A 27,448-nucleotide genomic window follows, 5' to 3' on the forward strand; every position below is an offset into this window, starting at 1 on the left:
AAAACTGGGGAGCTAAAATAATGCTGAGGTCTCTTTTGGCTCTCAGTAATTCATTTGTATTTTGTAATAAGAGGTGTATTAAAGTTTCCATTCTAAAGGTTATTCATTCCAGCTTGATGTAAAATGAACTTTATAGTTATAATTTACATTAAGGTCTTAAGCATCATTTTTGTGAAAACAACAAAGCACAGTAGCAGCTTTTTCTTCACTTCCATATTATCAGATCAGCATGACAGTAATGATAATTTTGACATATATATCTATATATTGAAAAACTAAATGCAACTATTTTATGCATAGCAGCTAACATATATTAACATAGATTTAAGGTCTGAGCTTAGGAGGCACTTTGTACCCTCATCCCCACAACAGTAAAGAGGTGCATTCCTCACACATTGTGCTGTTTCCTGCTTAACTTCTTACATCTCAAAAATCATTTGTTCCCAAGGATTAAAGGCTCACCCTCGCTGTTTAAAGCGAGACATGGCTTGTCTGTTGCTTCCTCATTGTGAAGATTTGCCCTGACTGAGGTTTTTTCCCCCAGTTCACACTCCCCAGCTGGCAGTGGGATGTCACTGGGAGTTGAGACAGTTCTAGTGTGCTTGTGTTTTCTGTCCCCTAACACAGAGGTGTTTTAGCAGTAAAATTTGTTTTGTTTCATTTTTCTCTCCAAAAGCATGTTCTTTTTTGGGAAGTATTGTAGGAAAGGGAAAGTTTCCAAAGTTTAGCCTCATGGAGATATGTTTCTGGTTCTCTGTTACAGCTGGAAATGAAATCTGCGGGATTCCTTGATCACAAGTGTCAGGGATTTCTTTCCACAGGGATAATTAGCATTCCTTATTTACTTTTAAATGCCCATTTGCAGAGCAGGTTTTTATGTTTAGGATGAATAATGTGATCCAAAATCACCTATCCGTGTGCATGATTATCCCTTACATTAGAAGCAACTGTGGAAGATTATGTAATTGGCTTATTGACCTATAGGTGATTGTGAGCTGTTTTACACAGAAATCGCAGAGACCATTGTTACGAAGATAGATAGTGGGTCAAACTGCAATTGTATATATATTCTTCTCAGTGACTTAAGGGTTTTTTTCAAAGATGTGAACATGCAAGCTGTCATCTGCTTTGGCTCACTGCAGAGCTACAGCCTTGTGTAACGGGGTAAACAGGATGAGGGTGATGGATGCTGCCAGTAGTCCAAAGGCTGTGTTAGCGGTGCACTCCACTCTAATATTAAAATATAAAAGTACAACAGGAAGAATGAGTTTGCATGAAAAATATCTATTTATTTATTTATTTATTTCCCCCCACAACAGATGCAGTCCATATGGAAAGGACTTCTGCAAATGTTTACATGTGTTATTTTATTTGTACGAGCATATTTGTTACAGATTTTTGTTCTGGTCAGGTTCTTAAAGTGGTTAAGTGCCTTGGCACAATGAAGTGGAATACTTCAGTGGCCATTTTTATCACAGCTGGGGAAATGAAATCTTTAATAACTAAGGATTTCATTCCATTAAAGAGCAAAAGACCAGCTTGCTCTTTGTCACATTGTGTGATCATTTATTAAATTCCTCACAAATGTAGTTTGTTACAAACATCTTTACCAAAGTTTACTGATCATATTCCACCAAAGTGAGTGGGATGCTCTTCTAAATGGGTTCAAGAAAATTTTTCAGGATTTTTTTTTCTCCACCATAATCTGAAAAAACTTCCTTCAACCAAACGCCTGTTTGTGTTTTAACTCAGTAATAGGTTTTGGATTTGGGTTTGGTTTGGTTTTTTTTTCATTTTTGTAGACTGAAAATTATTTTTTTATTGTTATTAGTAAAATGAAAAACTATGTATCTTGGGGAGAAGAAACAGACAGGAATGTCAAGTTTTCAGTCAACCTTCAGAGAGTGAGGGGTGCATGATGTTTATTGGACCTTTACTAATGCAATAAGGATAAATTTGCCTCTAATTTCTAACAGCAAGATGGCAATTTACAGTGCCTTTAATATATTCATCAGACTATAGAGCTGGTTCTTCAACCCTGCTGCATTTCCATAGTGTTACAAAGCAGATGTAGTATAATGATATGGAAGATAACCGTGAGGAGAATAGCTTTATGCTTTAGTTATTGCCAGCTGCCAGAATGACCTGTTTTAAAACTTTAAGGCCCTTGCTCTTCTAAAGCATTGAGAGACCAAAAAACAATGGCACTGTATCTAAATACTATGTTTTCAGTATTCCCCTTGGTCAAATCAATAGTTCAAATGAATTATAAATGTTCTTTGTTAGGATAGTTACATAGGAGTGGTCATTAATTCAAGCTGCATACAAGAATTGAATTATTGCTCAGTTATTAAAAAAAAACAATATTTAACATAAATAGCAGTGAAAGTCGTCTTTTAACTTTTCTTACTTCTGTAAGTTATCACAGTTCTAATCAACTTTCAAATAAAGACTTTTACTAAGATACCTTGAATACACAGTCATCCCCTTTTTGTTCTACTTGATAGAATTTACTCCGATAAACTAATGAACAAACTTTTAAAATTGAAAAAAGAATAAAAATTGAAAGTTTTGGGAAATTTAGTTGTGGTAATTGCTGTTAATGACTGAAAAAAAATTGGCTTAGGTATTCTGGAAGTGATTTTTGCTAAAGGCACATGAAATACAGTGCTTATTGATTTGAAAACATTTTTTAAAACTGCTTGGTGTATGTCTTGCTCCTTTCTGACAAGTTCTAGTTCAGGTGACATTACTTTTCTGTGGTACTTCTTGAGTCACAGCACAGGATTACAATTTTCTGCTTTCCTTTTTGTTTTAAATATTTGGAGTGGAGTGACTTTGTTTTCGTAAGCTGATGCATTTAAATATGTTGGGGCCTACTCTTTATGAAAGGGGAACATTTAAAAAATAAACAAACATCCTTCTCTGAGTGGTCATTATATAAACTATTTATTTTTCTGTGTTGAATGTGTTTTAAGAGAGAAAAGCCAGGAAGGGTGGCTGTGTCCTGCCCAACGATTGCACCCCCCAGTACCCAATTTGTAGACATGTAGGTCCTACATATTATTTACATAGATCTGTTTTCAGTGTTGGCCAGCACTGTAAATATTAAAAGTGACATAGCTGAATTTTGACAGTTGAGGAATTCTGTCTGAGGTTTTTTTTTCCTTGTGATGCATCCAGAGCGTAACTGAAGGCTTTCTTCTACCATGTATACATTTATAAAAAATTGTAATTTTTTATTTATGTTATTTATTTATCAAAAAGATACAGTATTTATGTTATTTATTTATCAAAAAGATACAGAACTGTATTTTTCCAGCAGGGATTAATCACCGTTTTTCCTCATCTAATTAGGATATTAGATTCTGTGTGTTGAGTGGATTTTATTCAGTTTCTCATTTGATCTTTTCCATCACTTCAGTTTCTTGAATTGCTGAAATTCCTTAGGTTGCTTCCGAATGAATCTTGGCAATCGATGAACTGCCCAACCGTTGTGGTGATTTCATCAGCGCTGTTCTATAAAGGCAACTTGCTTTAACATGAGAACTAGGCCTTTCTTTCAGAAAAATTAATCAAATTACATTCCCTCCATTAAAGTATGTTGTGTGGTTTTCCGAACTTAATTAGTATAACATCTCTGTGTTACAGCTTGTCCTTTTATTAGTTGACACTCAGTGAATTTCTTGTGTAGATGTCATTGTTCCTCTTCTTACATGTTCTGATGAATGCTAAAATGGTTAAAAAATATTAGTGCTTAAAGCTTCAACACTGGCAGCTGAGACATCAATTTGCTTTTAGCGAAAATTTGTGTCAGACTTTCTTTTAATCCATACAGCTGGCCTCATAAGGCTTAATGTGACAACATTTGTAAGGCTTTGTTGTGTTGTAAAGTATCTTGTTAAACTTACAAATTAGGGCTTTAACTGCAAAGAGGAATTCGCTCAACCTGAAATACAGGATTTCTAGTAAATTACATGATTGTATATTAAATGAAGACATAAAGATACCAGGTATACACTAGAACTCTTCTTTTTTTAAACAACTATAATAATAAATAAAATTATATATAATAATAAACTATATAATTTTGCTATCTTCATATATGAACAATTAAAGGTATGTAACTCTAGCTGTTCCTTTTAACTTCAAGGATATAGGATACGATTCATGGAATCATAAAACAGCAGGGTGGAAGGGATCTCAAGGATCATCTGGTCCAACATTTCTCAGCAAAAGCACAGTCTTGATGAGATGGCCCAGCACCCTGCCCAGCTTAATCTTGAAAGTGTTGAATCTTGAAAATCTCAATGTTGGGGAATCCCCACTTCCCTGGGGAGATTATTCCAGTGGGTGATTGTTCTCATTGTGAAAAATGTTCCTCTTGTGTTCAACCACAATCTCCCCAGGTGTAACTTGTACCCATTACCCCCTGTCTTTTTCACGTGACTCCTTGTAAAAAGGGAGTTTCCATCTTCTTTGTGGCCACCCTTTAAGTACTGGAACATGGTGATAAGGTCTCCCCTGACCCTTCTTTTCTCAAGGCTGAATATACCCAGTTCTCTCCACAGTACTCCTCTGTGTGGTGTGTAATCATGCCCTGAAAAGCAACAAAACCCTGTTGGTTAAAGATAAAAGTTATTACAACTACTTTCCCTGGAGATTACTAATACAGAACTATATGCTTTGGAATACTGGTTACTTATTTTTTTAATTAGTTAATTTTATTTGGGATGTTTAATTTTTAGCAGCTAGATTTCTGATTTTTAGGCTGAATGGGTTTCTGTCTTTTAACTGTCATTCGTTAACACTTTGTGCACTAAGCATGCATAGAAGCTCGACCCAAGGGTCTGTGCACGCACATCACTGGTTAGGACTTGACAACCTGCTTGGGGTTTTTTTAGGGCATTTAGTAGCTCAATGGGCCTCCTCTGATCACAAAACATACTTTTTTTAAAGTGTACTTTCTTTTTCCTCTCTCCCTGACATTTCCCACAACATCTACTGATGACCTGGTTAAACTGTCGGTCTTCACCCAGCAGGACTAAAGCAAGAGCCTCATCGTGCCAAAAGAGCTGGTAATCTGAGGCCATCTGCTTCGATATCAGTACCTGGACTGACTTAGTCTCACTTCAAAAGTTGGTCTTTTATCTACTTGGGTGAATAATTTTTTATTTTCTGTATAGCAAGAATCTTTTATCAAAGTTACCAGTTTGGCAAACTGACTTCTAAGCATGTGTTAGACTTGAGGGGTTTTAATGGATGCCCAGAATGTAATTATTCCTGGCATTTAATCAGAATACAGAAGTTCATTGTGTGAGGGCCTTGATGGGGGAGGGTTTTGATCACAAATGATTATTTTTAGACTATATAGCACTTTGTTCATACTAGTTAACGCTTACTGTTACAGTGCCTTGGGGACAAATGTAGTCTTCCCAAATATTAAATTGGCTAATTATTTTTCCCATTGTTTTTCATTATACCAGTGCAAATGCAGATTTATAGGATTTTTTCTCAAGTTGTTGACCCTAAACCACCATGAATTTGTGCTGTAATAAAAAGTTGTTTATCTTTTGAATTAGTTTGGAAGCTATATAGTTTTCATTCACCATTGCTGAATATAGACCTGTTAATAGCATACACAGCACTGCTGACTTGCATAAAGTCTTTTAATGATAGTAAGTATTACAGTATACCACTTGTGTATTTAACAGCATACGGGAGGATTATTTTCTTAGATACACAGAGCATTACTCTATGTTTAATGTCTCTCAGAAATCAGCTGCCCTTGAGCATTGCTACTATACTAATCTTACCAGATTAGCCTCTAAATATTTCAGATTGTTAGGAAATGGTTCTTATTAATATTTGCAAAGTTCTTTCTACTGTGACTGAGCAGCTTTATTATAGAGGGCCCCAGGCTTTCACGGTCTCAGAAGAATAGTACTTTATATATAAGTGTAAGAAGCAATATGAGTTTTAGTGGTACAGACTAGATTTCTGACTCCGAGCTCCTGAAATGTGAGCAAGGGGAAAAGGACGCTACACACCTCGCTACACACCGAGGAGCCAGGTGCTGCTCTGTGACTTGGGCATCCCTTCTCTTGTGGCTCAGCAGATCACAGAATCCTAGAATGGTTCGAGTTGGAAGGGACCTTGAAGACCACCTACTTCCAACCCCTGCCATGGGCAGGGACACCTCCCACTAGACCAGGTTGCTCAAAGCTCCATCCAGCCTGGCCTTGAACACCTTCAGGGGTGGGGCATCCACCGCTTCTCTGGACAACCTGTTCCGGTACCTCACCACCCTCAGGGTGAGGAATTTCTTCCTAATCTAAATCTCCCCTCTTTCAGTTTAAAACTGTTACCCCTTGTCCTATTGCTCCACTCCCTGATAAAGAGTCCCTCCCCATCTTTCCTGTAGCCCTGTTAGGCACTGGAAGAGGCTATAAGGTCTCTCCAGAGCCTTCTCTTCTCCAGGCTGGACAACCCCAACTCTCTCAGCCAGTCCTCACAGCAGAGGTGCTCCAGCCCTCGGATCGTCTTCATGACCTCCTCTGGACTTGCTCATCCATGCCCTTCTTATGTTGGGGAGATGACAGAGGATCTCTGCTCAACAGAGCTGCTGACTCTGCTTCACTCTGTACAGTGGATATGTCTGCGTGATCTCTCCTGTGGTCGTATTTCAGCTTTCAACTACCTGACTTGGACAAGAGACATTGATCTGTGAATGGTGGCGGAGATTTTGTGCCAGGTATCTGAGTGTTTATCCAGCTTTCTTACTAGGTTTAACTGATATTTCTAGACATTTCTAATTGGTTGCTTTCAAAGAAGTATCTAGAGTGCACAAAATAGAGGTAGCCACAGCAGTAACTACAGCATAGATTTAAGTAGGGTTGTTTTGTATTGAGTGTCATGTCTGGAGGCTATAGTCGTGACTGGGTTATGCACCACTGATTCAAGGAGTTTGGTTGCTCAGCAGAGATTATTTATACCATGCATCAAAAGAGAGGAAGTAGGGACAGTGATGGAAAAATATGTAACATTGAGGTATAGAGAATGAGGTTGCAGTGGGTTTTTTTGAAGGAAGCAAGTGTCTGATCCATGGAGACAGCACCACTCCTGAGCAGTTGTTCACAGGCTTCTGCACCTCTGCTCTCATATGCAGCTTTGTGTTGATTATGTTTAGCTTGGGATCCCAAGTGTGTTTAGCTTGGATCTAGACTAAAAGCTGTATGATAAATTTTGACTTTGGTCTCAGTTCTTGCCACTGCTGTAATGACTTCTGCACCAGCATCCATGTGAGGTTCTGATGGAAATTCTAGCAATAGCTTTGTTTTCTTTCCCTTATCATATTGGTTAATTTAGTAGAACAGGAAAGATGAAAAGGCCAACTCTGCAGAAAGATCTGAGTCCTGACAGCACTAAGCTGCTGCAGATCTTCCACTTCTCAGCCAAGCAGTTTTGCATTGGCATTCTTTGTCAGAGGCATGCAAGAGGCATTCTTTGTTAGAGACAAGAGCAGAAAATGCATATAGACAAGTGCTTTGAAATAGAAAATGGAGTGGTTCATATATTACCAAAAAAGCATATCTGGTTAAACTTTTTCATGGAGGTTTTTTCAGTTTTTGTTTTACCTCTTTATTTTCAAATGCAACAGCTTATTCCATGCATAGTGGCAGGGAGATACCAATTCATAGAAAACCCAAGACTAAACCAAGTCATTAAGTTTCTTCCATTAAGTAATTAAGTTCATTTTTTGAAGTTGTTTTTTTTTTGTTGTTCTAATAAGAGTGATCTGCATAAGATCTGTGTAAATACTTTAATATACTTTTGGAAGTGAACATGGGGGGAAAGCACATCTGTCCCTTTATTTCACTCTTCTTGTGGGGAGGTCGGAACTGGAAGACATAATTTACCTATTTCAGCAAATACAACATATGCTTTTGTGATTTTCAAACCCATTTTAAACCCTGCAACTTCCTAACAGTGCACTAATTCTAGAAATCCAGCTTCACAGAGTTACAGGATTAATGCTTCTGGGAGTCCATGGATCTTTAGCACCAAATGGACGATTAGAGTCTTTTAGCTATATTACTATTAACTACATTGTCCCTTTACATGCCATATTAATAAACATGATGGATTGCATGGAAAGAGTCTTCCCTAATGAGTGGTGCTCTGGCAGTTTGACACCTCCATGTGTATTTGTGGAGCTGCTGCACTGACCACAGGCCGTAACTTCTGTTTGAAGTTCAGTCTTCTCAAATATTTTTGTCTTTGTAACATGAACTAATTCAGATACCAGATTATCAAAATTATCACTAGAGCAGTTTCACAAAAATAAATATTTTAGGCAATAATTTTAGATATCATTAGACATCTTTATCCTGAAGAATTTCTATCGGGCTTTATCTACTGTTTGATTTGCCTTCTTGCCTGGAAAAAATTGGTTGTGATTGATTTTCATATTTTGATTTTTTTTCTTTGAAGGCAAAAATTCAGAAAGGAGAAAATAAAGTTGCTTGGCCATTATATCAAGCTGTTTTCTGTAGAATAGACAGAAAATACTATAGTTCAGCACAAAAAGTCAAGTAAAGGAGATATTTTACTTTTCAGTCTGGTTGGAGCTTGCCCACACAAATGGCTAAATATAAAGTTAATAAAGCTGATGGGAATTCTCCCTTAAATCATTATAATGATTATTGGAGAGTGGTGATTGGAAAGTATTTCAGATGGAAATTGGTGCTGTAGCCAAAGGAATATTCCTGATCTTTTGTGGGTTTATAGCGTTATTCCAGAAGAAGGAGCTCTGTGCCCCCTGGATTCCTATCAGATGCTTCAAGTGTTTTGCTGAAGAGCAACAACTTTGTTGTCAAAGGTTGTTAAATCTTTTCCCAAAAAATTAGTGGAATTTTTTTTTTTGCTGATGAATGCTTTCTGTGTCTCTGGAGAAATAGGCATTGCAGTGTGGGTTACTGACAGGAGTTCTTATATTGGATGAATAATCTTTGTAATTGCCACCTTTTGGTTTGTCGTGCCTGAATTCTGCCTGATCTGTGCGTGTAAAGAACTATATGTGCTTGCAATGAATGCACAAATAGTTTTTCTAGTGAGTCACCTCTTAAACTTTGTGAATGGCTTCTCAAATTGTCATCACGACATCCCTCGTCTCTCCCAGCACAAAGCTGAGGCGCAGGCAGAATGCAGTAGCAAAGTCTGGGCCCTGCTGGACTTGCCTCTGTGCTGTCGTGAACCCTTTACTCCAGATTGTCTGGCTCTCTTGTCTTCTCCACGGATTCTTCTTCTTATTTGGGGTTTCCACCCAGCAGATTTGCTGGCATAAAACTGTATCTGAACTGACCGAAGAAGCCAGCATAAGCACTTGCCAAAAGGCAGTTTTGATCTTCCCTGGCTGCCTCAACCTGTTTTCCTTTTCAGAGACAATCAGGGGCATGTGATCCTGATTTGTCCTGGCTCACTTCTATGATTCAGACATTTGGGAGGAAAGAAAAAGAATGTGATTCTTTAAGAAGATATCCCCATGTTCATGTCAGACTAGAATTTGGTTTGTAAGAAAAGAGCTTCACCAGGCTGAGAAAAAGAATTATCGTTCGTCTCATGTAGCCCCTTCCACTACCTAAAGGGGCTACAGGAAAGATGGGGAGGGACTCTTTATCAGGGAGTGGAGCAATAGCATGAGGGTAATGGTTTTAAGCTGAAAGAGGGAGATTTAGATGACATATCAGGAAAAATTCTTTACTCTGAGGATGGTGAGACACTGGCAGACGTTGTCCAGAGAAGCTGTGGATACCCCACCCCTGGAAGTGTTCAAGGCCAGGCTGGATGGGGCTTTGAGCAACCTGGTCTGGTGGGAGATGTTGCTGCTCATGGCAGGGGGGTTGGAACTAGGTGGTCTGTAAGGTCCCTTCCGATTCTAACCATTCTATGATCTCAACTCGCAATCCTTTTCTAGTCAGAAGGGAGCCGTGGTTCTGCGGTGACACTGAACAAAGACGCCCTCTCCTAGAAAAGCATCTGATAAAGTGAGAGCAATTCCCGTCTCAGGCAGGCAGCGAAGCTCTGGAAGCCCCTTCACATGGTGCCATGCTGGTCTACCTAGTAACAGGGATATGGACAGATGCCCCTGTCCAGGATAAAACTTGTACTCTTGGCTCTACTTTTGTCACGCTGTACGGTGGTGGGCAAGGTGTTTATCTTCTCTGACAGAGTAGTAATGAGCTACTGTTCTGTATGGAGCTGCTGATAGCTATATGAAATAGTGTGTCTATTTAAGTCTGTATAAGTATGAAGTATTTATCACTGCCTAGAATATAGATATGTCTAGCAGTACAACTGGGAGACACAATTATTTAAAAGAAAAAAAAAGATAAGGATTCGTACTGTCTTGACTCAAAGGCAATGAAATGCAGTCCGTTCTTCTCCTATGACTTTGTCGCTTCAGGGTCACAGTTTTAAAACTGTACCTTAATGACTGTAGGTTCATGTTGACTTCATTCTTACCTAGGAGATGACTTTCTCGTAAATGTGTGTAAGAAAGTCATTTTGTGTTTAGAAAAATACAGTGGTAATTAAAGAATACAGTCCTTTGCTTTAGCTGGTTCCTAGCAAACCCACGCTGGAGCAGTAGGAGAAGTGAACCATGAAAACTGAGTAAGTATGTGCATGAATACAGGCTGTTGGCTGTTTTGTAGCCACAAACTCAAGCCAAGACTGTCTGGTTTTAATACCAAAGTAATATTTTAAAGATGAATTTAACTTCTAAATTTTAAGATTTAATACTTTATTTCAATTCTCTAAAGACATTTCAAAAATCTGGGTTGCTTTACATGCTTCATAGCCCTTTGAAAGCAGTTGGCAGCAAATATTCTGCCTCTCAGAAGTGTTTGGTAGTTCCCAATATCCGTATATGATACGGGAAAGCAAATATGAAGGCTTCTGCCTGTCTGAATAGAATGCTGGTAGCGAGCAGCGAGGAGAGGAATGCTGCTTTGAATCCAAAAAAAGTGTTCACAGAAAAACTGTGCTTTGAGTTCTGACGAATCTATTTCAGGAACAGGCAGTTTCTATCAAAAGGTATAATTTGCTATAATCTTAAAAAGTTTTGAACTTTTTTGGGAGAGGTATATGCAAAACATATTAGCTGCACTCAAAATTTACTGTTTTATGGTTATGTTGCGTTCTGTGACATACCCAAGGGTCTGTACTGTATCCCATTTCTGAGCACTCATTGATGAGTAGTATCTTTGATGCTACTGGAGAAGTAGTGTACTCAAAATCCAGATGTTTTCAGGGCCTCTGTTTGAGCTAGACATTTCAGGGTGCTGTTCTAGTCTAGTACTTACTGTCTCATACCATATTGGTTTGCTTTAAAGACCAGATATTTGGGAGTATTGAAATCTGAACTCAATGCAATCAGAAAGAAAGTTGATTTTGTCTTTTGGATGTGCTTTTTTTTGGCAGCAATGTACTCCCTTGGTCTTTTATGCTCAAGGCTTGCACTTCATAAAAACTTAGACAAATCTAGAATATAGAACCAGCCAAAACCACAAATTCTGATTTAGACCTACTTGGCTCTTCTGAATCATCACGAGCTCTGGGTAGTGAGTCAGCCAAGAGCTGGTTTTCTCTTCAGTATTGTGTAAACACAAGATGTTTCCCTGGGCTAAATATTATTAAGTAAAAAAGTCATGTTTATTTGATTATTTTTTTAAAATGTCATGTATTGTATAAAAGATTATTAACACATAAAGCTGCCATCTGGAGTAATCTGCAAATCCTTTTCTTTTAAACTTTCTTCATCAGCTCAGTTTTGAATGTGGATCAGTTTTAGGGCACCCTGATTTTTTTTATTTGGTATATAAGTGATAATGATTTGGATCAAACTACTGACAGAGCTTCATGTATTGGTGGAAAATTAGCTTTGGAAATTGCCGTTTCATTTCACGTAATTAAGAAAATCTGGAGGACTTAACTCATAGTTCTACTGTGATGTGATTTGGAGTCTTAAAATGCGAAATGAATTTCTGCAGCTGACTTGCATTCTCAGGGAAAACTTTAGATACGGCTACATCGGTGTATGTGAACATGACCTGGGGGTTTTATCTTTAGAATGCTGTTTGTCAGCTGTGACAAGCACCAGAAAGGCTAATGGGCTATTTTCGAGACATCACATCACTTTGCATATGGCAAGTCGTCTCATGCACCTTACATCTTTGCAGAAGTCGCTCCTCAGGATGATTTAATGAGCAGCAGTTACCTGGCCGAGCTGTCACAGCCCCGGTGCTCGCTTGCTCTCCCCCCCTGCCCACCTTTGCTGTCCTCAGGTCCAACTGAGCACCCGCATCCTGTGCGGGGTGTCCCAGCCTTTCAGCTTTCAGCTTTGGAAATTCAGCGTAGATTGGCAGGCATCAGTCTGCCGGTAGATTTATCTCTTCAGGACTGTTCACCATTCAAGTGGTTGAAGTGGATGGCAGGTAAGAAGATCAGAGGGAAATATATATATATGTAATAGAAATACGAGTAGGAAGGTAGCTTATTCCCTTTTTGACTCCATTGAGACCTGTCGTTAAGACAGTGATGATAGAGCTGGTAGCTGTTTGATGCTGACAATGTTTTTTTCTTTTTTCCAAGAAAGGAAAGCCGACCTTACCCAAAGTCTTCCAGCCTTTCAGTCAAGAGATTTCTTCTTTCTCAGACTGATGTGGTTTGTAATTCTAGACGTTGAGCTCCCTCGAGGTTTCTCATCCGTATTCCCATGAACGAGTTTCCAGCCGCTGTACCCTTCATCGCTGCAGCACACACCAGATGCATAGCGAGAAAATTTCTTCTCTATCGAATTTGCTTCTCTGAGCAGCTTCACATGTGTCTAGTTTTGGAGTTGGAGAGGTTTAGCTCTTTTATAAAAATCCATCAAAATCAAAAAATCATAAATCAATGTAAAACGTTCTAAAATTAAGGCCAGTGTTTAAAACCTATAAGAGTAAGCTTGCCATTCTTACAATTTCTTCTCTTCCTACACTGATCTTTTTTTGACCTCCCATGCACAGACATCCCAGAAATACCCTGCAAATTGGTACATGGTCTGAATGAGTGCAGGGGGTACGTATTTTATGGATTCTGTCTTTCAGACCTATTAGTATACCCAGAATATCCTTTCTTTTTTTTCATGGTAGTGTTCTTACTTTGCTTAAGGAGTCTTAATAAGAAATGTGGGCTTGAATTGTTCTGGAAGACTATTCTCAGTGGTGTGGTATGGATTTGATTATTACCTAGTTGTCCTTATTAGATAGGGAGGAGATGAGCAGTTTAGGATGGGTTGGTTTGTTTGGTTTCGTTTTTAAGGGAATACAAATAAATCACATGCAAGTTTTTTCATTTTTTCACTTACCAGCATATATTATTATTACGAAGGTGTTTCCATCTGAAATTCCATCTGAAAGCTGGCTTTCAAAGGGAGAAGTATTGTATTTTTATACTGTTGCAGCTGACTGCGTTACAGTTAAATTAGTCACTGTCTCGGTAGTTAACCTGTTTAAATATTTGACTGTTTTATCTCAACTAAAATTGAAGGCATTTAATTAAAAGTTAGAATAAGGAGAAGGCTGGACTAAAAAAAGGCTGATTACGCTAGGGACTGAAGACAGTGATTTTATTTTTAATTTAAGTTCCTTTTTAATTATTAGTTAAGAAAGAGTCTTGAATTATTAACTGAATGTGCACTTTTGCTTTCCATTTATTTTAGTACAGTCAAATGCTTTTTGTTTGCAATGATGCTTTCTCTTTCAAAATCAACATCTATTGTCTGATTATGGAATTTGTTAACATAGCCCTTAATGTTTGTTATTCTGCTGAAATGTATGATTAATTGTGCCTTTTTTTCCCCATGTTGTTTTGTTTACAACTTTGAAGATGTAATGCTGCTGAGAAAATAGTTGTATGACATTAGGAGTACTATTTAAAGTAATAAAAGTCCAGTGACTGGAGCCTTTTCTGTATGCTATTTAAAAGATTGATTAGAGGTTCTGCTTAGGAAAAAAGGAGTTTAATCCTATTAATACAATATATTAAGATATATAAGTCTGACTGTGCTTTTAGCATTTGTTTAGTCATGATTCAGGGTGGTGGCAGGAAATGACTGCAGTGTTCTGTGGCAGAGCAACAGGAGAGCTCCTTTAAAAATAACTGTACAATGAGCTGCCCATGCAGTTCTTGTGGTTTCTTTGCTTATCTCACCTTATGAAAAAGATGGTTCTGAGGGTAGAGAATTTAGAAAAGAAAGTGAAAACCACAGATGAGAACACACAGAGATGCAATGATGGCTCTACAGTAGAATTATAATAGTCCCTTCACCCCCAAAATCAAAGACATTAAAGACATGAAAAAGATGACGGGTGTTTATCTTTTTTTTTTTTTTCCCTCTCAATAGTGCGGCTTCATGACAGCATATCAGAAGAAGGATTCCATTACTTAGTCTTTGACTTGTAAGTATGTGTTTTGCTTATGTTTAGCATGTTGGGGATGTGGTATTCACACAACATTTAAATACAAGCTCACAAAGTATAAGCATGGTGCTGGTGCAATGAGTTGGACAAAGAGATGCAAACAGAGCTGGAAGGACAGTAACAGATTTGGTCATTTGCATGTGCAAGAACTGATTTGTAAGTGTCACTGCAAGAATTCCATATTAAAAACTTTGAATAATTAGGGCCACTGTTGAAGTGGGTCTTAATATAAAATGTGGGTATGTAAGTAGAAGTTGCGTGATAACTGCCAAAGCTAAGCAAACAAATGACTCAGAAAAAACAATTTGCTGCAAGCCAGTGTCTGCAAAGGAAACATAAAACGTGGAAGAGTAGTTTCCTACAGAGAATCTCCATTGCTGGATTGAAAGGTTAGCCTGAGTTTCCTAGAAGGAAAGACTCTCAGTATTTTGTTCCCAATTGATATCTTACTGATACACAGAATGGTTGATTTTGCACACATTTTTGTACAATGCCCAGCATATACAAGAGAATTTTCCTTCTTATTTCCCATTTTGCTTCAGGATTTTCGGTCCTGTGAGCTGTTCACATAGTGACTGTGCGTATGTGGAGCTTGTCTCTCTTAGAGACAGCTGTTTAGTACAAGGGATGGTGTCAACATGAATTGTGTTTCTCAGATTCTCAACTTAAAAAGAGACACTGATGTACTTCATTCTTCCCTGGGACAGGCAAACTTTTCTACTCCCTTGAAAGGTTACTGCTTTTGGTTCTGGATATGGGCAAACTTGAGTGGTTAGGAATTGTCTTGCAAAACTGACTTAAGTAAAATTACCTATTTCAGCTGCAAATTTTTCCAAGGTAGTTTATGGCTTTGACAAACAATCCCCAGCCCCCAGAGCCCAACATGGTTTTGCTGGCTAGAATGAGAATACATTATTTCCCCTCAAAATGTGAAAAAGCTCATTTCTAAGTGTACAAACTGAAATATTTGCATTCAGCATAAGTTAGAACCTGGATTTTCCACAATGGATGGTGTGCTTTCATATTCAGGTTACATTCTGTTTTATTTTCGAGCTTAATTTTTTTTAAAAAATGTGTGAAGACTTCTTCAAGACTAGATTTCAGACTAGCAATACAAAATATTAAATAGTCTGTTTGCAGTGAAAACATTCAGGGTTAAATACTTAAATCCTAACCCAGCTCAAGAGGAACATGTATCTGATTTGTATATATCCCAGGTAAGTGCTCTGACTGTTGGCTTGGAAATAGCTCTAGGGCACAACATGCATACTTGTTCTCTGACATGCACTGGAGTTGGTTTTGCCTTTTTTTTTTTTTTAAGGGATATAAAGGAAGTCTTTCTATGGTGGATTTGGAAAAATCTTCTTAATCCTGAACATTTCCAGGAAGATCTTGCAGAATTCTTTAGTTCTAGGGATGATATCCCTTTTATAAACTGGTGGCATTTTTATTTCTTTGTTGTACTAGTGTACTGTTGGAAACTGTGGCCTGCTGTAATTGCAGTTAGTCCACTTCTGCCTTAAACTGAATATATAATGCCAGAGATATCTCAGGAGATTATGATTGTGATGTGAACTAGAAGGCATTTGAACAACTTCAAAGTTGTAGATATCAGTATCTTTATCTCAATAGCAAAAGAACAGAAGCCTGCATTCTGCTATAAAAATTAATACCTAACCCAAAGATACTGTCTTGGCAGAAAACTAGATTCTGCAGGAAGCATTCTGCACTGGTTGGAACTTCCTCAGTTTCCCCGTCAGTCCCATTCAGGACAAACACAGGAACCGACTCAAATGTATGCTGTTCCTCTGGAAGGGTTTGCATGGGGTTGTTTTTCATCCTCTTCAACGAAAGAGAGCTTCAGCGTGTATATATACAGCTTTTTACATTTTGATCATGTGGTTTGAGGATTTTTTTGTGAAAATGAATTATTTTGCAGAAAAGCAAATGTCTAAATGGTAGAGGTGGTGACTGTACTGACTCATAGTTATCTTTGGAAAAGCAGCGTGTTGCATTCTTGAAGAACTTTTGCCTAATTAGTAAGGATGACTGTTCATGCTTTAATGCTCACTAATACTGTTTATTAGTGAAACTTCGTCTTTTACTGCAGTTACAAATATGTGGGTTAGTGGCTTGTTTAAACATACACAAAACGAGCTGCCACGGAAAAAGGTACCATATGCACTTCTTCAATATGAAGGCCAAGTGCATGCTTTTATTTATTTAATTAATTAATTTTTATTTCAACAGGATCCTGACTGTGGTGTAACACTGTCACTCCACCCACGCATACCGTCATGTCATTATCTTAATGATTTCTTTCAGACTGTGTGGGATTCAGTATGACTGCTTCTTTAGCAACTTCTTTTAGACTGCATCCCACGTAAGAAAGTGAAGAGTGCTTTTTCTGTGCACAGAAAAAAACAATCATTGTCACTTTCTGTTTTGAATTTCTAATAATCCCTTTTGAATTAATGTCATAGAGATGTCTTCATTCTGAAGGAGAAGCCTAGTGCTTCACTTGTATACCTCAGTGATAGCTGTGCTTTTATCTGGAGGAAAAAAAATAACTAATGTACTCTGGTACAGGCATGCATTTGGGTGAAGAGTTCAAGTATCAAAATGGGAAGCTGGAATCTTTTAAAATCCATGTGGAAACTGGACATTGAGCAGTAAAAGATGCGCTTCCTGGTAAAATGCAGTATTGCGGTGTTCCTGTGAGGAGCCCTGTATGCACTGAAATATTGATGTATCATATAAAAGTTATCTTTGGTTGCTGACTCCCCATCTCCAAAATACGTACATGGCAGTGTCATTATGAACTATGGTAGTTGTTTTGCACTTGACTTAGCAAATCAGTGATTTTCAGGGTCTCAATGTCACTGCCAAGGAACAGTGATGTCTTACTGATCTACTGAGATGGCTCCTACGTATTTTAGAAAATAAACTGAAATAGCCTTCTTTGATACTTCTCCCAAGTAAAGTTACGTTTCTTCTATTAGATAGAGTGAAGGGATTTCTGGATTAATAAAATGTGCATAGTAAGGTTAGTAATGGACTTCACAAAGTTTCTTACTTAACCTTACTGGTTAAGGCAACTGTAGTTAGGACTTGCGTCTCTTTATCAGCCCATTTCAGTTGCTAAGCACGAATGAGATTGTCTTCAGCGTTAATGATGTTAGATGAGTTCAAATCCAATCAATTCTGTCAGTATTAATTGCTGTATCTGAATGGAAACAGCTGTAGCACTTGAAGACTCTCTTGTGCAAGTCAATGAGATTCTCTTTTCTCAGTGTCTCCCATTTTAATGCACTTGATGAGATGCAACAATTGGCACATTTAGAATCCTGGTGTTGCTGTTGAATTCCAAGTGGAGGGAGTGTACTGCCTACAAGAAACAAAAATACTTTAAAAAAATCCTAATTGCAGCACAATCTTTGCTTAGGGTAAGTGCCTGAACCTTACTTTTTTTTTGAAGTAGAAAGGTCACAGATAAATGTAGAAAGTATATGGCCACTATATTTTTATAAGACTGCTTGCTCGCACAATTTAAGAAATAAGAAGTGTAAGTTAGGAGGAAACAACGCCAGTGTGATCAGCATCAGAGGATTTTTTAGCTAGTTTGGCTAATGTGGAAGTTCTTTTAAATATCTCCTTACATTTATAAATTTTCCTCATCAATTGCATATGGTACATGAAGTTGAGTATTTTTGTATGTGTTGTTAGGAATGTTTGCAATGAAAAAAATGTGCATTTAACACCATAAATGCAGTAATTTGTTTTAGTAGAAGGTCAGTTGAACAAAGCAGTTAAAAACTGCTTCTTGGTGTACTTTTTCCAAGAGATTAATACAAATAGAATCCTTTGTACCATGGAATTCTTCTGCTTGCCCTTCTCACTGCAGTTTTTCTGAAAGACAGACTTAGTGCAGAGGTCCTTGGTGTTTCTACACACTGCTTGTGCTTCTTTCTTTTGAACAAACTCATGTGCTTTATTTGTTGCCCTTTTAGTAGGCTCTTCAGAAAATCACAAAAGAAAAATAACAATTTGTGAGAACTGGTGGCTTTTAATTTGTACCCTGGAAGTTACTACAGCTTGTATCATGAATGTCCCATCATGAAATAGGACCTCACTGAAGCTGACAATACATCTGTATCAGAAAGGCATTGAGAGCCGTTTACTTCCCATTTTAACCATGTGGGGGGAAAGTGTGGCAGCTGTTCACATAGCGTTATAGTGCAGGACCAAAGTTGTTGGTGTGTTGTTTTTTTTTACTTTTTACCCTCTGATTTACAGTCTTCACTTACATTGTGCATAGCCCACCTGGATGTATTTGTAGATCTAACTATGCTGGTAGTTGCCTTCTACTTGAAGTATAGAGATTAGAATCTGTGTATGATTCCCACCTCACCCAAATGGTATGATGTATCAGTTTTTCATTATTTTAGCCTAGGGGAAAAAAAACCCCAAAACAACAGTTTACCAGAAGCCGCAGTCAGACTACAGATAAGTCCTCTGTTTTAATTTCCTTCTGTGATTTGATTTCAGACATCAGCCTAGGTATTTCTGTTGATCAGCAAAAAAAAACCCCAAGAGTTCTGATTTCAGCACACCTCTCCATGTATTCGGTGCTTCTGCTGGTAACAGAGCAGTGGCACAGAGCCATGTGTTCTCCTAACAGTTCATCGCACTTTTGTTTCAGGCCATGGCCTTTGCTGGGCAAGAAGAACCTCCTAACTAAGGATCTTTTCTATTTGTGTAGTGTGTATTCATGATAGATACCTCAGGTCCTTCCCTAGCCATTGTGTTTCATAACTAAAGGTACAGGGGGAAAAACTCTACCTAACAAAATGACATCTAACGCAGAGTAGGATGCTTTGTAGCCTCTTTGGTATCAAACTGCATGGAGTATAAAGAAGTTTATAGGTATCTGCTCAGTTCTTTATTTATAAAATCAGTGAATAATGAACAGGTAAAGATCGCTCGAGGTTATCTAGTGTAACCCCCTTCTCAAACAAGGGCCACTTGAATCAGATTGCTCATGGATTTGTCCAGGTTGGAACATCTTCAAGAATGGAAATTCCACAACCTCTTTGAGCAACAAGTGCATAGTAAATAATTATAATATCAATAATGGAAGAAAAATCTTTATATCTATTTAGTATTTTCGGTGTTTCGGCTTGTCTTTTGCCTTTTGTGCTGCCTCTGCATATCCACCCATTAGAGAGTTGTAGACAGCCATGAGATCTCCCCTCAGCTTTCCCGTTTATTAAACCCAATTAACTCAGCCTCTCCATGTGCCTCCAACTCTAAACATCTTGGTGGCCCTCTATTAGACAAGATTCATTATGGCAGTGTCGTTCCTGTACCAGGAAGCCCAAAAAGGGACAGTACTTCAAGTGTGATCTCACAAGTGCCAAATGCAAGGAAAGAATCGCTTCCATCAACCAGCTGGCTGTCCTGTATCGCCATGCAGTTGACCTTTTTTTCTGGAAGGGCACATTGCTCATGCATGCTCAGTGAGCAAAGGCCGCTAACACAGCTATAATGGTCTTTTCAGAGGCTCAGAAGATGCAGGTGACTTATGGCCTCTCTCAGTCCCTGCGTTACCTTCCTTCATTCTGGCCTTTTACCCACCTTCTGAGAATTATTCCTGATGCATCCTTAGGAGTGACAGAGCATGGGAATTGTTGGCTGCTTGTTTGGTTGTCAGTGAAATTCACCTGCTCTGTTCTTGCTTTTCTTTTTTCATCGTTTAGCAATGGTTATGAATGCCAAGCAAATGTTTAGTGTCAGCAAATAAGAATGCATATCCCCTTCTTTTCTCCGTGCTTGAGAAGAACAAACATCAGCTTGGTGTTCTCTCCCACTGAAACACGCTTTGATGACAAAAGCTTTTTCTTTTCATTTTTGGCTTGGATCAAAAATGAGTGTTTTAGGGAAGAATAAGATCAAAGGATGCTTTGTTTTTTCATTCATCACAAAGTGAGAATCATTCCTCTTTACCAGAACTGTGGTACATAAATATATATGCAAAAAGGAGGTATCAAAGACTGTCAAAATATGCATCAATCAAACATTTTGTGTTACAGCAACCAAAGCCAGTTTCTTGAAGGTAGAAGGCAAAAAGAAAGAGAATATAAATTAGACAGCCAACTATTTTACCTTCTCCAGATTTTATTGCAGACTTCTGTACAAAATAGGATTCCATTACCTGAAAGCGGTTACTTTCAAAGTTAGTAAGGTGTAAACTCAGAAAAAGGATGATGTAGCCCAAATATAAATGGAAACATGAAAATAAAGTTCTTTAACTGGCCTTCTTGAAGAAAGGAGCTGTGCTGCTGGTTGAGCAGCTAATTTCTGTCATCATCTAATGTGACTGAATAACTGGAATCTACATTGTCCTGTTAGTACACAATTTGCAAATGAATGTTATGATATTGGAGATTCCAAGTATCCTCACTTTTAATTGTTTAATCCTATTAAACTTAATTGTATTCAATAATAATTGTATTCATTGTAGTATAGATTTTTAAGTATCACGTAGCCCACTCTAACTTTTATGTTTGGCAATTTATTGAGAATATAATGTGCTACATGAAAATTCACTATATTCATGAACAGTGATGAAATACGAACATCAGTCTCCCATCTAGGAATTATTTCTGTTGGTATATCAGTAGGATCAAGGTTTGGGAAAGCAGGAATGAGACTAACCCGTGCATCCCATCTGTTGAGGCTGTGTTCAGGTGCTCTGGTTAGGCTGCCCACTTGGGTACTCCACACTGTGTGCATTTTCAAGGCTTGCATCTGTTTTCAGCCGTTCAATACACCACATGAATATATGAAGATTTGCATTTAGCTGTGAAATTATGCCAGTGTATTCCATAAAAGAGAAATGTTAAGAGTACAGTACAGGAAGGTCCTCCTGCTTCCTTGAGTCCACTTTCTTGTTGGTACAGGCGGCCAAGTTTTACGATTTTATTTAAAAGCTCATCAATCTTCATCTTAAAAATAGAGCACCTGTCTCAGTTACTTTAACAAAACTGCTTAATTACACCAGTTTTCTGATTGTTAGAAAACTTCTCCTGGTTTTAACCTTATATTTATTCACAGGTATTGTATGTTTAGTTGTTATTGTACCAATATTGTCCCTTTCAACTCTCCTCTATGGAGAGCACGGTTTATGCTCTTTGTATTCAGGAATTATTTTCATCCCTCTTAAACTTTGTTTTGCTGAGCTAGAGTAACTTTGCTTCTCTGAGAAGATATGATGATTAAGTGACTGGATAGCATGGTGGCAATTTTCTGCTCATATTGCTGTTTCAATTCCCTTTTCTGAACGTGAGTGGCCAGAACTGCATGTGATATGAGGAGGGATTTTACTGCTTTATGTAAGGACATTGCTGTCACCCTATTTCAAATGCATTCCAAGGCTGTGGCAGTGTCCTGCTGGTGACTCATTGTGGACTGTTACCTTTGGGTTATAACAGCACGGTTTTATTTCCTTTTAACCACTTCCTACTCTTAAACCACTGGTTGTACAATGAAATCTAAGTACGCAACCATGCAGAGTTGCTTCTGTTACTGGTCCCCTGGATCACACAGACCTTTCCTCCTTCTATTAATGTCTCTTAAATTATGTTAAGTGGCATTTTCACGAAACTATTCTTACTTTCTCAACAAAGATAACTGAAACTTTTCATGGACAAAAATCTGCCATTAAACTGATTACAGTACTCTGCTTCTGCTGATACTCTCCTTCCAACTCAGTAATGCTCTTTCTAGCAAAAAAAGCAAAGTGCAGAAAGCAAGCCACTTTGGCCCATGGGTACACCTCTATTGTGTTTTGACCTATACTTAAAGACCCTTTTCCCTCTTTAGCATTATTGTGTTCTCCTTTCTTCTGTCTTAATGTTGCAGTTCTCAATTTATCCTTTAGTCAAAATTTTCCTTGCTGGTCAGTTCCCTTTATTCTTGTAGTTTTACTGCCTACTCTTGACATCCTTAACTGATGTATGGCATCTTGCCCAATAAGCTGCTGCTCTTCATTTTTATTTTCTAGTTATGATTGCTCTTCCATCATGTCCTTTTTATTCATATAATGATTTGGCTGGACAAGCCTTCCACTTCATTTCCTTCACCTTGCTGGTCAAGACCTCTTGCATTTCTGTACAAATATTTCAGTTATTCCTCTCTGACTTCTCCCTGTCAAGTTAATTTAAGGTGTAGATTTTCACTTCTGAAATCTCCTTTCCCATCTTGCTTTTTCTAACAGAGTCACTGGGGGTGAATTGTTTGAAGATATAGTTGCAAGAGAATATTATAGTGAAGCAGATGCCAGGTAAGTAATTTGTTTTTCTAATGTTGCCTTTAATAATTGTAGCATAGTTACTTAAATATCTCGTGGTGTTTGGCATCAGTTTCACTAGCCCAGTGAGACTCCCAGTCTCCCACAGCCTGGGAGACTCTAGGATTTCTGCTAGAGTTCTCCCAGACTTGGAAGGGCACAGTTTGGCATTTTGAGCTCACGACTGTGTGGTGGAGAACGTGATAAAGTCTTAATGTCTGCTGGTCTGAAAAAGCTGCAACTGCATCTCAGTATGTTAAAATCTTACCCGGTTTTCTCCTCTGCAAACTGGACATAACATTTCAGCTGTCTCATCTAGGGTTTCTTACATTTGCTGATCAAAGTTTGAAATATGTGATGGTCCTGAAAGAGTTTTATATGAAATACCATTTTTGTTCTTGGTCCAGAAGTACTAATTTCCTTTTCATATTTAAACATTTTTGTTGTGTTTCATCAATAAGCAATTATACTGTGCATCTCATAGTCTGAGCTCAAATTTGAAATCTCTAGCAATTTTCTGCAAGTGCTTGTTGAAAAACTTGAAGAATAAGTTGACGATTATCATAATTTGCATGCTGACATAAAGTATCAGGACCGTTTTTCCATCTCAGAATCTGTTTGCCCTCATATAATAATAAATCTTAAATATTTTAATACAATTATGAATCTTAACCATTGTGGTCAATTGCTTTAAAGAAAATATGTTTTACCACTGCACTCTTCACAGTAAATTTAAAGAAGCCTCATATTTTTGTATGTTCATAAGCACACACCACCATTGATACATATTTAGTACATGTAATTTTCACTTACTCCTTTAGATTTGGAATTAATGGGCACATGACCGAAAACATTAAGTGTCCCTAACAACTGTGGTACAATAATAAAGAACAAACAACACGTTACTCTGAATATTAGGAAGCTTCCACTATTTATTGCTCTTACTAATTTCTGTAGGATGGTAGAAACATCATTATTTTAAGCATTTCAATGAGGAACAACACATACCAAAACACACTGTAGAAAAGAAAACAAAATTAGTAATTTAGGTGAGGTGGAAGGAGAGAAGCTGTGTTTAAAACATCTTAAATGATTTTTTTGCCTGCTGTGATTTAAGCAAAATTTCTACTATTGATGCCAAAGGCCAGCATATGGTGTCATTGTGTGTTTTTAAGATACTTGTGATTTAAAAGGAAAAATTGCAATGATTTTTTTCTGTTCTAGAATTATGACATATTGGAAGGGGCTATGCATATATATAGAGAGAGGAGATATATATATGCATTTTATATGTTCAGTAAAAACTTGACCTAATAAGTGAAATGTCTAGTTATCATGCATCTCTGTATTTTTATATATTTATATATATATTCATACGCGTGTGTATATATATATATATCTATATCTATATATATGGTGCCTGTGTGTGTGTATCCCTCTAGAAATAGTTAACAGACTTTATAGCTGCATATCCTGGGACTGTAATACTGGCCTGCTCCTGCAAGCCCTTACTGACGCAAGTAGTCGTTACTCGTACAAGCAGTCCAGTTCCCTGAGTTGTGAACTACTCGCATAAGAAAGGGTTTTCAGGCTTGGGCTCCAGTTCCTGATTTATGACCATTCCTTCTGAATTCCATGGTCAAAACGTTCTGGATGAGCAGTATCAAATCCTTCGCCCTTGACCACTGTGTATTTTGTACAGTCACTGACTTGGGCCCACAAGGATATTTTTTTTTGAAAAAAGTTACAAGCTCTTCTGATGCTCAAAAACATGCAAAAAAGTTCCAGTGCTCTGAAAGATGAATATTTTAGTTGTGCTTTTTGGCATCGTAGGCTGGCCAAAACTTGCAAACCCGGGCATGGAAAAATAGGTGCTAACTGAATTATTTAAAGCACCGAAATAAAACATTTTCTACATTTTTAATGTGGATTTTCATTTCATGAGTTACTGCTAATTAAACTACTCCTTAATGGTATTTTAAACAAAAATGCATGCCGCCTTTTTCAATGAGTTGGCTTTATTCTGTTAATAGTTTTTAAGAAACTATTAGATTCAAAGTGAGAAATGTTTTGCTTTTCCTTCGCTTTTGACTTTTTTTGTTTCATTTGTTCTCTGTATATCATTTCATTTCGGAGCATTTTCTTGTTTCAGCACTTGTTATAATGTTAACTTCACTGTAAAAATTAAAAAAAAAAACAACCAAACATATCACTAATTGTATTATTGCCTCCACTTTTCCTATAGCAGTTTTTGGAAACTGGAAGAAGCTTCCATACTGCTGAATGAAAATGCAATCTAATGATTCTGTCTCATAGGTGTCACATGTTCCATGTTAAATGTCTTTTTTGGTTTGGTTTTGGTTTATTGTTTTGCTTTGGTTTTTGGATGTGTTAGAGCTGGAAATACCTCTATATTTAGCATTGTTTTGTTCCAGTTCAATGTGCAGTCAAGACTTGTCAGGAGGTGTAAGATTGTTTTTGTTCTTTATATTATTTTTTTAAGTTTTATTTTATTTCATATTTAATGTGATTATGTACCTTTAAAATGTTCTCCCTTCCATTCTGCCCTTGTATCTTTGCAGTCATTGTATACAGCAGATTCTAGAAAGTGTTAATCATTGTCATCTAAATGGCATAGTTCACAGAGACCTGAAGGTCAGTATCTGGTGCCCATCAATTGGATATAAGAGTTTTGGGGACTTTTTTTTCCTGCTGGGTAGGGGCAGAGGGTGGGTTGTCTGCGCTGTTCCCTTGCCTTATCCCACTCACCCTCAAAAACAACTTTTGAGACGAACGAAATAATGCATGACGCCTCTTTCCAGTTTGCAAGTCTACAGGCCTAATATACATCATGGCAAAAGGGGGAATGGTTGCCAAAAAAAAACTTGTCTCCTTCCAAGGCGCTGGATTTATCCCATGCTGTCGAACGTGTCTGGTGTTCTCTTTAACGGCTGTCCATGTATCGCTGTGTACGCACATGGAGGTGAACTTTGGCTGTGATGTATGTCAGCTTGCAGATTTAAAGGCCACTTCTGTTCTGAGACCCTGGGCTGCAGTCGCAGAACAAACCGGTCGCACGCTGCTGCGTTAGAGCATGACGAACCCTCAGGCAAGTGGTGCTCATTGCCGGATAAATTGGACGGCGAGAAGTTAATCCTTTACCTAAAACGCCTCGCTCGGAGCGGGGCGGTTTGCTTTGCTACCTCAGTGGACGCTGAGGCCTCTGTGTAAAGGATGTACAAAAAGTACAGAGGGTGCCAAATATTTCATACGACCCCACTGATTGGCAAAATTCGTATGCTTTTCCAACAACAAGAAAAAATTAAAAAAAATAATAATACCAAATTAACCCCCCCCCAAAAAAGCAGGTTTCCGAGGGGGGGTCCCTCAGCCTGAGGCCGTCGTGCTCTGAGCGGCGCGGGGCGGGAGCGTGGTGCGGGACGCGCAGTGCCCACCCGGCCCCGGTCCCCGCCACCGCCCCCGTCCCCACCGCCGTCCCCGCGCCGGGCTGCGGGCGTGCGGGCGGGCAGCGCTCGCTGGGCACTAACCCGCGCCCCTGGTCTTTGCATGCAGTCATTGCATTCAGCAGATCCTGGAGGCTGTGCTCCACTGCCATCAGATGGGCGTAGTCCATCGCGACCTCAAGGTGAGTCTGCTGCTGCCCCGCCGAGCCCTCCCCAGCCACAGCGGAGAGCAGCAAACCCTAGCCTTCAAACAGAGCCTTCACCAGTGGGAATGTCAATGCTTTTGCTTTTGCCCTTTTTTTTTGGCCCTGCTTTTTCCTCTTTTTTTCCCTTTTTTTCTTTTTTCTCCCCTTTTTTTCCCCCCTTTTTTATTTTTTTTTTAACCTTGTTTCACCTATGCACAAGAACAAACCGCTAGCATTCACTGGAGAAAAGCTGCTACAGGCTTGCCCGATACCTTGTTGTCCAGCCACCAGAGTCTGCTGGCACCTCTTGTCATAGAATCATAAAATCATCTAGGTTGGAAGGGACTTTTGAGATCATCGACTTCATAGAATCGTTCCAATTGGAAGAGACCTTTAAGATCATCAAGCCTAACCATTGTCAGCTCCAGGGAGAACAGGAGTTGCTTTTCAAGCATTCGGTGTGTTCATTGAATACACACTCTTCCTCTCTGTCATCCAGAGCTTTTGGGGCAGGGTGAGGGGGAACTATCCATCTCTCACCAGTGTAACTTGGAGTGCTTCTGGGAAGCACACTAGTGTTCATGTGTCACATATTTGAGTGACAGAAGGCCAGCTGCTGTGAGTTAAGACCTCTCTCTCCTCCAGATGATGGCTGGGCTACAGAACATCTTTAGAAGGGGGAATTTCTACAGTGTTCTCACTATGGTCACCTGAGGAGTCAAGTTCCTTCTGGACAAACGGTGGCATTGGGATAGACACTTCAGAAAGCAATCTCTTGTCTTGAGAAGAGTGTTACCTCTTTCTTAACCGTATCCATATATCCAAATGGCTAGGGACGTCTGCTGCAGAAACCCTCTCTGCATTGAAAGCAACAAAGAAAAATTTTCTTTTACTGCAAAGCTCAGAGAGATCTCTGTCTCACAG

At 38.5% G+C, this 27,448-nt stretch overlaps 1 protein-coding gene across 22 annotated transcripts in view; it reads left to right on the forward strand.

Moving 5' to 3' along the window:
- Positions 1 to 27,448, forward strand: part of CAMK2D (calcium/calmodulin-dependent protein kinase II delta) — a 167,161-nt gene that overhangs the window by 85,241 nt on the left and 54,472 nt on the right. For 21 of the 22 annotated variants that reach the window (XM_014949897.1, XM_014949900.1, XM_014949906.1 and 18 more), the window contains exons 3-5: positions 14,450 to 14,504; positions 22,804 to 22,869; positions 25,458 to 25,530. In XM_014949897.1, the coding sequence (XP_014805383.1) occupies positions 14,450 to 14,504; positions 22,804 to 22,869; positions 25,458 to 25,530 (194 nt within the window). Of the gene's footprint in view, positions 1 to 14,449; positions 14,505 to 22,803; positions 22,870 to 25,457; positions 25,531 to 26,448; positions 26,522 to 27,448 lie in introns of all 22 variants that reach the window. The other variant, XM_014949899.1, reaches the window with a different exon arrangement.

Source organism: Calidris pugnax, unplaced genomic scaffold, assembly GCF_001431845.1.
Source record: "Calidris pugnax isolate Ruff unplaced genomic scaffold, ASM143184v1 scaffold42, whole genome shotgun sequence".
Lineage (NCBI taxonomy): Eukaryota > Metazoa > Chordata > Aves > Charadriiformes > Scolopacidae > Calidris > Calidris pugnax.